The 12593-nt window shown below is 45.1% G+C and overlaps 1 protein-coding gene across 4 annotated transcripts in view; it reads right to left on the reverse strand.

Annotated features, from left to right (window-relative positions):
- Positions 1-10047, reverse strand: part of ankmy1 (ankyrin repeat and MYND domain containing 1) — a 96139-nt gene extending 86092 nt beyond the window's left edge. For 3 of the 4 annotated variants that reach the window (XM_043701792.2, XM_043701791.2, XM_043701790.2), the window contains exons 1-2: positions 9779-10047; positions 4350-4496 (exon numbers count right to left, since the gene is read on the reverse strand). In XM_043701792.2, the coding sequence (XP_043557727.2) occupies positions 4350-4496; positions 9779-10036 (405 nt within the window). In that variant the 5' untranslated portion in view covers positions 10037-10047. The remainder of the gene's footprint in view (positions 1-4349; positions 4497-9778) is intronic. The other variant, XM_087993848.1, reaches the window with a different exon arrangement.
- Between the last annotated feature and the right edge of the window lie 2546 nt (positions 10048-12593).

Below are 12593 nucleotides of genomic sequence, written 5' to 3' on the forward strand. Positions count from 1 at the left end.
AGGGCATAGATTGAGGGTGAGAGGGGAAAGATATAAAAGAGACCTAAGGATGCAACCTTTTCACGCAGCGAGTGGTGCATGTATGGATTGAGCTGCCAGAGGAATTGATGGAGGCTGGTACAATTGCAATATTTAAAAGAATCTGGCCGGGTATATGAATAGGAAGGGTTTAGAGAGATATGGGCCAAGTGCTGGCAAATGGGACTAGATTATTTAGTTGGGATATCTGGTCGCCATGGATAAGTTGGACAGAAGGTCTGTTTCTGTGCTCTACATCTCTATGACTCTATGACTCTAAGATTGGCATCTGTGATACTGGAGAACTCTGGAGGAGGACGAGATGGACCATCCCCTTGGCTCTACTGGCTGAAAATGGATCCAAATATTTTAGCCTTGTCTCTTCCACCAATGTGCTGCCCCCACCCCCACCCCCACTTCACCAATACATCATTGGGTATAGGGATAATCACAGAGCTGCGACCTGATTGCTAATTGTCCACTACCATTCATAACTGAATGCAGCAAGAACAGAGAGCTTAGATCTGATCCACTGGTTGTAGAATCACTTAGGTCTGCCAATCATTTGCTGCTTATTCTGTTTGGTACACGAGTAGAGTCATAGCGTCTTAGAGATGTACAGCATGGAAACACACCCTTCGGTCCAACCTGTCCATGCCGACCAGATATCCCAACCCAATCTATTCCCACCTGCCAGCACCCAGCCCTTATCCCTCCAAATCCTTCCTATTCATATGCCCATCCAAATGCCTCTAAAATGTTGGCAATTGTACCAGCCTCCACCACAGCCTCTGGCAGCTCATTCCATTCAAGTGCCACCCTCTGTGTGAAAAAGTTGCCCCTTTGTTCTCTTTTATATCTTTCCCCTCTCACCCTAAACCTATGCCCTCTAGTTCTGGACTCCTCCACCCCAGGGAAAATACTTTGTCTATTTATCTTATCCATGCCCCTCATAATTTTGTAAACCTCCCTCAGCCTCTGACGATCCAGGGAAAACAGCCCTAGCCTGTTCAGCCTCTCCCTATAGCTCAAATCCCCCAACTCTGGCAACATCCTTATAAATCTTTTTTGAACCCTTTCAAGTTTCACAACATCTTTCCGATAGGAAGACCAGAATTGCACGCAATATTCCAACAGTGGCCTAACCAATATCCTGTACAGCCGCAACATGATCTCTCAACTCCTGTACTCAATACTCTGACCAATAAAGAAAAGCATACCAAACGCCTTCTTCACTATCCTATCTACCTGTGACTCCACTTTCAAGGAGTATGAACTGTACTGTAAGGTCTCTTTGTTCAGCAACCCTCCCTAGTACCTTATCATTAAGTGTATAAGTCCTGCTAAGATTTGCTTTCCCAAAATGCAGCACCTTGCATTTATCTGAATTAAACTCCATCTGCCACTTCTCAGCCCATCTGGTCTAGATCCTGTTGTAATCTGAGGTAACCCTCTTCACTGTCCACTACACCCGCAATTTTGGTGTCATCTGCAAACTTACTAACTGTACCTCTTATGCTCGCATCCAAATCATTTGTGTAAATGACAAAAAGTAGAGGAAGTCTTGTATTGGGTTGACACTTCCATTTTTGGGTTCGGATGCTGCTGGCATCCCCTTCTGCTCTCTTTAATGAACCCTGACTGATCCTCTGGCTTGGTAGTAAGGGTGGGGCAGGCCATAGGCCAAGCCATGATGTTGCAAATTCTGGTTGAACACAATGCTGCTATTGATGGCCCTCCACAGTGCCTCATGGATGTCCAGTCTTGAGTTGCTTGATCTGTACAAAGTCTATCTCATTCAACACAGTGACTGTGCCAAAGAAAATTAAGGAAAGTATCTTTAAAATAAATATGGTATTTGTCTCCATAAGGACTGTGCAGTGGTCACTTCCACTATCACAGACAAATGCATTTCCAGCCAGCTGACTGGTGAACATGAAGTCAAAGATATATTTCCCGCTTGTTGACTCTCTCACGTCCTGCCGCAGACCCAGCCTAGCAGCTATGTCCTATGACCAGTTCAATCAATAGTGCTGCTGCCAAGCTGTTCTTGGTGATGGACAGTGAAGACACAATATGTTTTGTGTCTGTTGTCACCTTTGAAGGAGTGTTGTTCAACATGGAGAGGTACCTATTGAAGGAGGGGGTTTGTTTGTCAGTGCTAAACAGCGGGAAAGTTCCTTGCCCATGTTTGACCTGATGCAATGAGATTTCATGGGCTACAGAGTGAATGTTCAGGACACTCAGGGCAACTCCCTACTGACTGTGTATCACTTTGACACCACCTCTGCTGGGCCTGTCCTTTCAATGGGATAGGAAGTATCCAAGGATGGTGATGATGGTGGCTGGGGCATTGTCTGTCTGGTATGATTCCATTAAGTAGACTAGACTGTGAGACAGTGCTCCCAATTTTTTTTTACAGGCCCCCAGATGTTATTAAGGACATTAAGGCTGGGTTTTCTGGTGCCTAGGTTGAAGCTAGATGGTTTATCCAGATTTATTCCTTACTTAAGGATTTGTTGCAACTTTGATACAACCAATAGGTGTGTCATGCTGTTACACAGGGCACAAAAGTGTTTCAATCAATGTTATAGAGTCAATGGCCAGACCAGTTAAGGACAGCAGATGTTTTTCTGTAATGGGCACTAATGAACCAGATTGGTTTGCATGGCATGGCCACAATTACCAGTGGTTCTTCATTATCAAATTCAAATTTCACCATTGGCCATGGTCAGATTCGAAACTATTATGTTCAAGTCTCTATAGCATTAGCCTGTGGCTCTGGAATACTCATTTAGTGACAATATCACTATGTCACCACGACCCCTAATTCATTATTGCCCTTTGTCTCTCTTCAATCTGAACAGCTCACATTGCAAAGAATGAAGCAGATACATCATATTATGGGATTGCTGTAGAAGCTGTGCTGTTCAGTGGTTCAATTGACCTGTTACCTTTTGTGAGTCAGTTTATTATTGGTGCTCTCTCTACTTGATTGGTTAAGTCTGGATGTGGATTCTGAAATAAAGTAAGCAAACTGTACAATGAGCTGGAAGCAGCTTAGAAGCATGAAGCAGACATCAAAAAACCCTGTGAATAAAACATGTAGCACACACACTCAGAAACTAATGTCCCCTCTGCGTAAGTTTGAGAAATACAACATACTTTTGATTCTCTCTCTCACTGGTAGGCCTGCAATATCTTTAGAGATTGGAAAAGTGGCAGAGCCCTCATCATGTTCCAATGTATTCAGCTAATGGGCAAGGTCCACTGCCAACATTGCCAGTTTGAAAACTCTTTCCTGTCTTCATCATTTACTTTGGTCCTTTTTTTTAAACTATCTGAACTATTCACTTCATCCATCACCAGAGTACGATGTCTTACTCACAGAATGCAATACAGCAACACACCAAGGCTTGCTTGGCAGTACTTCCCAAACCTGAGTCCTCCACCACCTAAAAGGACAAGGGCAGCATTTTCTCTCTTAGCTACATAGTATTCTGACTTGGAAACATAAGTCTGTCATTTATCAAACATAAAGATGCTGGAGAAACTCAACAGGTCTGACTGTATCTGTGTAGAAAGAAACAGCTAGTTGTTCCAGTCCATTAAGACTCTTCGGACATGCTAAGTTTCTCCAGCATTCTCTGTGTTCATTTCAGAATTCCAGTTTCTTGAAGCATTTTACTGTTCTTTACCGTTACTTTGTCAAAATAGAGCCATAGAGTCACCTTGGAGCTTCCTATTCAATGATAGTGTGGGAGTAACTTCATCACATGCTTAAGGGTAATGAGGGATCGGCAATCAATACAGGCCTTGCTTGCAATTACCATATCCAGTGAATGTTGAGAATGCACTGCCAACTTTGCAACAAGTCGCAGTGGCTCAGTGGTAAGCATTGCTACCTCACAGCACTAGGGACACAGGTTCAATTCCACTCTTGTGTGACTGTCTGTGTGGAGTTTGTACATTCTCTCTGTGTCAGCATGGGTTTCTTCCCGATGTGCAGGTCCGAACCATGGAAAATAGGTGCAGGAATAGGACCTTTGAGCCTATGCCACCATCCAATACAATCATGGCTGATAATGCAATCTTAATATCCTCTGCCTTTAGCCACAAGGTGGATTGGCGACGCTAAATTGCCTGGTATGTCTAGGGATGTGCAGACTAAGTGGATTAGCCATGGGAAATGCAGGGTTGGGGTGGGTCTAGGTGAGATGTTCTTTGGAGGGGTTGTGTGGACTCAAGCAGCTGAATGGCCTGGTCCCACACTGTAGGGATCCGAAGTAAAATATTTCAAGCTTCTTTTTTCCCTGACTATATGGAAGTACCTGGAATATAGCACCATCCTTCATTTCTAAGGTCCCATATCCATCTTTTCGATCCAAGTAAAACATTCCTGTGAATTTACTCCCGTCTGGCCAGACGTAGATCCCATGTCCATGACGGTGATCCTTGTAGAAGCTCCCAACATAATACTGTAATAATAAAGCACAAAGATTCCTGGATCACTGGATTTGTCTCTGGCGAAGGTGAGACCTGTACAAGTCTGATGGGTTGTGCCTAAATTGGAGCAAGACCAACATCCTTGTGGGAAGGTTTTCTGGTGCAGTTGATTAACTTGACAGGAAGATAGATATGGAGTGAAAATACAGAATAAAAAGGAGAGGCAACCTGGTGGCTCAGTGGTTAGCCCTGCTGCCTCACAGTGCCTGTTAGCTGTCTGTGTGAGCATGGTTCGATTCCAGCCTCGGGCGACTGTCTCTGTGGGGTTTGTACGTTCTCTCCCTGTGTCTGTGTGGGTTTGCTCTGGGTGCTCTGGTTTCCTCCCACAATCCAAAGACGTGCAGGTCAGGTGAACTGGCCATGCAAGAAACACACCTTTATGATGTAGAGCATCTGAAACTGCAACCGTATGGGTATGACTAGGTTTATTTCTCATCTTTCAATACTAGAAGTACGGGAGAGGCCATACTTGTTAGGAATCTTCCATTTAAGTTGCTACAGTGTATTAAAGACGCACATGGGAGATTTGTAATCCTTAAAGCTTTGATAAATGGGGAAGATAAATGTTTATTGTCCTCCGGCCCAACCCCTCAAGTTTTTGATTGATGCATGTGCTAGACTGGTTAACCTTGCATCTCAGCATACTATCGTGGGGGGGTTTAATTGTCTAATAGACCCTACGGTGGACAGATTGCCAAAAGGCCCCCCCACCCCGATATCTTCTTCACAATCTAAGCAATTAAGGGATTTGTGTGTTGAACTAGGATTGGTAGATGTTTGGAGGCACCTTTACCACACTGGCAGGGATTTTATGTTTTTCTCGAATCCGCACAAATACCATACCAGGACTGATCTCTTTTTGACTCCCCAGTGCAATGAGCTCAATGGTGTCATGTGCAATTGGCAATAGCATTATTTCTGATCACGCTCCAGTGTATTTAATGGTCAAGAGTAAGGATACTGTGGTAGGATCGAGGCACTGGCGACTGGATCCCTTCATCCTTAAGGATAGCAACTTTACTGAATTCTTTTCTACTGAGTTCAGGGCTTTTTAAGAGTCAGCCAGTAATCCATCTGTTCTCTGGGAAACTGCTAAAGTCTATGCTAGAGGGTTAGTTAGTAAGGAATGGCAGAAGGGTGAGCAGCAGTGCTTGCTTGAGACACCCCTGAAAGGCATACTTTGACAGGCCCTCGCTGATTAAACTGCAGAGGTTCACAGCGCTTCAATCCACACTGAACTCCATGCTCACACAGACAGCTAACAGGGAGCCTACATTTGCAAACCAAAGGCTGCTTGAGCATGGGGACAAGCTTGGCAAGTACTTAGTGTACCTCGCCAGCAAAAGGAGTGCTCGCCAAGCCATTACCTCGATCAGGGAAGATACTGGAAGTTTAACCCTTGAATCTAAAAGGAATAACGCAGAAATTTTACTCCAAACTATACCAGTCTGAAAGTTGTGAGGTTGGGTGGGTTAGGGTGGAGTCTTTTTTTAAGAATTTGGACCTCCTGGGAGTGAACCCTGAGCAAGAGTATCTCCTTAATGTCCCATTGTCAGTGCAAGACGTGCAGGAGACTGTGAGGCTGCTTCATTGTGGAAAGGCACCTGGTCCTGATGGACTTCCCAGTGAGTTTTATAAGGAATTTATAAATGTACTGTCAGGACCGATGCTTAGTATGTTTAACGATTCACATAGTTATGGCCTCCTCCCACCATCTTTAAGAGAAGCAAACATCTCTCTTATCCTTAAAAAAGGGAAGGCCCCAGAGGACTGTGCTTCCTATAGGCCCATCTCACTCCTGAATGTCGATTTCAAAATCCTCTCTAAGACTTTTGCACTAAGACTAGGAATTGTGCTGCCCTCCGTCATTAAGGAGGATCAGATGGGTTTTATAAAAGGTCGCCGATCGTCAAATAAGGTCAGGAGGTTACTTAATATGATCCAAGCATGTCAACAACAATTGGTACAGGGATTAGTGATCTCTTTAGATGCAGAGAAGGCATTCGACCGGTCGAGTGGCCATAGCTTTTTGATATTTTACAGTGCTTTGGCTTGGGCGAGGCCTTCATCAGATGGGTAAAAGTTTTGGATAGTGACCCTCTTGCTGTGATCATCACCAATGGTGCCGGTGCGCTGTCAAGCAATTTCAATATCCTTAGGAGCAGTTGACAGGGCTGTCTCTTATCACCATTGCTTTTCACATTGGTGATTGAATTGCTGGAGGTGACAATACGTAAGGATCCCAATGTACCTGCTCCAGAACTGGGGACAAAGTCACATAATGTTGCACTGTATGCAGATGACGTTCTTGTCTTTTTGTCAAAGCCAACAGTTTCAGTGCCTCAAATGATACAATGCATTAATTTATTTGGCGGCTTTTCAGGGTTACAAGATCAACTTTGCGAAATCAGAGGCCATGCCTGTGGGTGATCTCCCGAAAATGCCTGGTCCTGAGGGTGAATCTTGATTTCCCTTTAGATGGTTGCAGGAGGGCTTTCTCTCCCGTCATTGATCGGTTATTTAAAACCAATTTTGCCCATTTTATTCGACAGAATCAAAGAAGGCCTCCGAAGATGGGAGGCGCTTCTGATCTCTTGGTTAGGTCGGATAGCCCCTCATGAAAATGAACATTCTGCCCCGTCTGCTTGGCAAATGTTTCCTCTGCTTTTTACTAAGCAAACCTTTAGAAGACGGAATGGCTGGTTCAGTTCCTTTATCGGGTTTCACAAGTGGCCCCTTATTAATCTGACTCAACTGTAGTTACCCCGCAGACTGGGAGGAGTGGACTTATTCGAGGGGGATATACTGATGTCTTTCGACCAGTTGGCCTGGAAATACAAGTAGCCCAGTAGGAACCTCTTTCATTTTTTTCAAATTAGAAATTTCATACAAAAAGAGACCACACTTCTTACTGATTTTTATAGATCTGACACAGAGAAGAGGGTGCTGAGAACACACTTTCTCTCAGTAATGTCTATCATCTATTGGGAGAGAGTCCCTCGGACGAGACCAAACCGCTCTGTAAGGTATGGGAGAGGGAGCTGGACATTGAGATCTCTTCTGAAGTATGGGAGGATATCTGGGAAAATGCAAGAAGGATCTTCATTTGCAACAGGACCCATGCCTTGCAATTGAACATCCTCTAGGAGAAAGTGATTCCTGATGAAGGGCTTTTGCCTGAAATGTTGATTTGCCTGTTCCTCAGATGCTGCCTGACCTGCTGTGCTTTTCCACACTGCACTCTCGAAATTGAAAATTCTCCATAGGGTCCACTTGGCTCTAGACCAACTATCAAAATTTAAAGTGGGAATATTTGCAATGTGTCCTAAATGCAAAGTGAGTATGGGTCACTCAGTCATTGTCTCTGGTCTTGCCACAAACTGCAGGCATACTGGAGCGCTGTGGTAGGTGAAATAGAGGGGGTCTTAGGGACAGAGGTGGAGATGGACCCGGTATCTCTTCTCGTTGACCTTGATAATTCACTTCTGTTAGACTCGCACAAAAAAAAGGCCTTTCAGTATCCTCACTTTTTGTGCAAGAAAGAACTTTCTGTTCGGGTGGGTGTCTGCAAACCCACCAGGGCTGTTGAGTTTAAGTTAGGCATGGAACACATCCCTTTGGACGTTCTTACAAGTATGGTGCACCACAAAACTGAGAATTTTTATAAGACGCGACAGCCCTTTCTGGATGACTTGGGTATAGATTTGTCTGCCATATTAATAAAGGCTTTTACATAGCCATGACGATTCTGTTTAATGAATCTGGTATCCAGAGAGGAGGAACTACAAACATATGAATATGTATAAATTTATGCACTCGATGGTCGAGAGCTATTACCTTGATTTGCTGAGCTGTATCCTTATTATAACTGTCATGATTTATTAGTTAATTGTTAGCTATTAGTTATTACTTATTTATGTAATTAGTGGGTTTCTTTGTATTGTTTTGAATTGTTTAGTTTAGTTTTTGTTGTAGTATCCAAGAAATGCTCTTTTTTTCAATTAAAATATATTTTTTAAAAAAGTAAAAGTACAAAAAAATGAGATATGACTACATTGCTCTGAGATTTAGGAAAACTATAGAATCCTTACAGTGGGGAACCAGGCCACACTGAATCTTAAAATCCTACCGTGTGGAATCAGAAGGTGTAAACTCCACACATACCATCACCTGAGGATGGAATTGAACCTGGGTCATTTGCACTGTGAGGCAGTAGGGCTAACCACCAAGCCACCAGACCAGCAGGAAGTGATAAACTTAATTTGAAATCAGAAGTAGGCTGTATTTGAAAGCCAAAATTATCTGATTTCTAAAAAGCAGTTGGTTCCAAGGTTTCCAGAAATACATTGCCTGACCCATATGACATTAGTTCAGCTGGTTCTGGTGCAGTTCTGGTCGCCACATGACAGGAAGGATGTGATTGCACAAGAGAGGGTGGACAGGAGATTCACCAGGATGCTGCCTGGACTGGAGTGATTCAGCTATGAAGAGAGGCTGGATAGGCTGGGGTTTGTTTTACTCAGACTAGAGAAGATTGAGGGATGATCTGATTGAGGTGCAGAATTCCGAGGGTCATGGACAGGACAGACATTTAAGAACACTGACAGGAACATTTGAAACACCATAGCATACAAGATTACCAACCAAGTGTTGGCAAATGGGGTGGGAGTAGATGGATATGAGATGACCAGCAGTGGGCAAATTTCCATGTTGTAAAAGCTGTAAGAACTCTGGTTCAAAGTGTGATTAATGGACACTTGGCTGCCCCGCTTTTGAGCATATTCACATGACACACACGTTGTCAGGTTTCTTTCCATCAGGTTCTTATTAAATAGCTCGCCTCATTCCATTTCCTATCGATTTGATAAAACCGTGCCCTTCGAGGTTTATCTGCCCCTCCTCCTCCACGGTTCAAGGGGGACATGCACATTTCTGCAGCGTCCCTCTTTCAAGCGCTGTAAAACAACAAAACGATGACTGTTTGATTCCAGGATGGGTCAGGGTACCTGCAGCAGCAGTGACGGAGCTCAGAGTCCTGGGTGAAGTGGCACAGAGATTGGGAGGAGTGGGGCTGTATGGTTCCCTCACTTCCTGGGCAGGGGAGGGGAGGGGGAGGGGGAGGGCAGTTGATAAGAGGCAGAAAGCTACAGCAACCCTCGGCTTGATGGCTCCCAAGTGGGAAATGCATGGAGACAGAGTTGCTGGGGTCCAGGGGATGGGGGTTGGTCTCTGACCTTTCCTGCCGCTGACCTACCTCGCCGCTGGCCCACTGGAAGATCCCGTGTCCGTGCTTCATGTTCCCCTCGAACTGCCCCTCGTACCTCCAGCCGTTCGGCCACTCCTGAAGCCCCACGTCCACCAGGGAGGGCATCACCGAGACGCTGGGCGCTGGGCTGGGCTGCATCGGTTCAGGGGAGTCCAGGGGCTCCCAGAGCTGCTGCTGCTGCTGCTGCTCCGGGCTGGGGGGCTCCTGGGTGGGCAGCCCAGGGCTGGGGCTACCCGGGGAGCTCATGGTTTTGGAGGTGGGGGGAGGAGAGCTGACCACTCACTCAGGCAGTCGCCCACCCAGTCACTCAGTGAGTGAGGCAGCAGCCCGGAAATAAACAAACCCCCCGTCACCCGGGCAACCGCTTGGATACAGTCTGGGCCAGAGAGCGCGTGGGGCGGGGCGGGGGGAGTGAGCACTCCGGGATTGCTGCTTTATACCGGGAATGTTCCTACACCCCAGGAGTATTGCTACATCCCGGGAATGCAACCATACCCCCGGGAGTATTGCTATATCTCAGGAATGCAACCACACCCCTGAGAGTATTGCCATATCCCGGGAGTGCGACCTTACCCCCGGGAGTATTGCCATATCCCGGGAATGCAACCATACCCCCGGGAGTATTGCTATATCTCAGGAATGCAACCATATACCCTGGGAGTATTGCCATATCCCGGGAATGCAACCATACCCCCGGGAGTATTGCCATATCCTGGAATGCAACCATATCCCCTGGGAGTATTGCCATACCCCGGGAATGCAATCATATCCCCTGGGAGCATTGCTATATCCCGGGAATGCTACCATACCCCTGAGAGTATTGCTATATCCCGGAAATGCAACCATACCCACAGGAGTATTGCCGTATCCCGGGAATGCAACCATATCCCCTGGGAGTATTGCCATACCCCGGGAATGCAATCATATCCCCTGGGAGCATTGCTATATCCCGGGAATGCAACCATACCCATGGGAGTATTGCCATATTCCAGGAATGCAACCATACCCCCGGGAATATTGTTATATCCCGGGAATGCTACGATACCCCTGGGATGCTATTGGATACCAGGAATGCCACTATATCTTAGGAATGCTGTTTATACCTGGGACTGCTGCTGTATCCAGAGGATACTGTTAAATCCTAGGAATGCTGCCCAACCACAGGGAAATGACTACACGCCGGGAATACTTTTTTCTCCCAGGAATGCTACTACATCCAGGGAAGACTGCTAAATCCCAGGAATTCTGCCATGCCCTGAGAATATTGCTATATCCCCAGAATGTTGTTATGCCCTAGGAGTGCTGCTACCCCAGGATTACGGCTATATCACGTGAAGGCTGCTTCCATAGGTTTACAACTATATCATTGGAATGCTGCTTCCCGGATTACAGCTCTATTTTGGAAATGCTGCTCTCCAAGATTACAGCTTTATCCCAGGAATGTAGCTCCCCAGGAATACAGCTCTATCCCTGTTTTCCAAGGATCGTAGCTGTGTCCTGCAAATGCTGCTCCACCATGTTTATATCCAGGGATTGCAGCTGGGAATGCTGCATTCTTTGGGATTTCTGACAGATCCTGGGATTGCAGTTATACCTCCAAGATTATAGCTGTATATCCCAGGATTACAGAGGACAGGCACAAGAAGTAAACCTTCAGGAGAAAAACTATGAACTGCACTGATAAAAGGTGCCTGTTCTTATTTTAGAGGGAAGGTAAACTTGTCTTTCAAAGGAATGAGAAATATTGATGAACTGGTATTAACTGGTTTAAATGCTCAACATGAATACTGGACATTCTTGCCCCCTGATTGAGTGGACCACGTGTGGTATCATTCCATTGATGATGCGATTCCCAGCTGTGCTCAATCCTTTTGCCACTAAAAAGGCCTGTGTCTGTGTTCTGCCCTCTGAAACCAAACAGACCTTGCACAATTTATGTCTCAGGTTCATGTTCCATTTAAGAAGAGACTGCATCCTCATATTGAAACCAGTTGTGATGCTTCTTAAACCCTCAATCTTCAGGCCTGGCATAGGAAAGCTATTCAGTACCTTCTTTGTAAATTGGAACAAATATTTCTTCAAAATTATTGATTTATACTGCTGAAAATAATTGAAGTAAGGAAATGGCCATTCCAAACCAACATCAGCAAATCCATAAAATAGTTCCCTCGGGATTGATATCACTCAGTACATTACATGAAGTCCAGTAGGACAGATTGATCTAGTGGATGTCAACTTTGCCAAGAAAATATAATTTCGACTCAGACTGGTTCCTTAAGTGGAGGCAAAGATTGAAATCCATCTGAATGTCAACCAGAAGTCATGCAAGATTCAAAATGTTAATTTTGTTTCTCTCTCTCCACAGATTCTGCTGAGCTCTCTGTAAAAATGCCCAACAGATCCTTCTTCAGCACAACTAAGATGAAGAGGAGACCAGTTAGCATGAGGTACTGTGGATTGATGTTTGAAGAATGACCCAACCACACCTTGGTGGTCACATTGAAGTGCATCCCATATCATCTCTGGGAACTGAAAAAACATCAGGTCAATTGGGCAGAGCTGTAATACCCTTCTTGTGCAATGAAGTACTTGACAATAAAGTATTAGTACGTTATGAAATTAACAGGTTATAGAAGTTTGTGGATTCAGTGCAGTCCTGAGGGTGTGCAGCACTGTCAAAAGTGGTAGCTTTCAAGTGAGATGTTAAACCAAGTCCATCCCTCCCTTCCAGATAGATAAAATCTTGGCAAGTTATCAGGGGATTCTGACCAATTTTGGAACAAAATCAGTATCACAGATCACC

The sequence above is a fragment of the Chiloscyllium plagiosum genome, unplaced genomic scaffold (assembly GCF_037043375.1).
Source record: "Chiloscyllium plagiosum isolate Xiang-an unplaced genomic scaffold, Cpla_swu_hap1 HiC_scaffold_13, whole genome shotgun sequence".
In the NCBI taxonomy this organism is placed as follows: Eukaryota; Metazoa; Chordata; class Chondrichthyes; order Orectolobiformes; family Hemiscylliidae; genus Chiloscyllium; species Chiloscyllium plagiosum.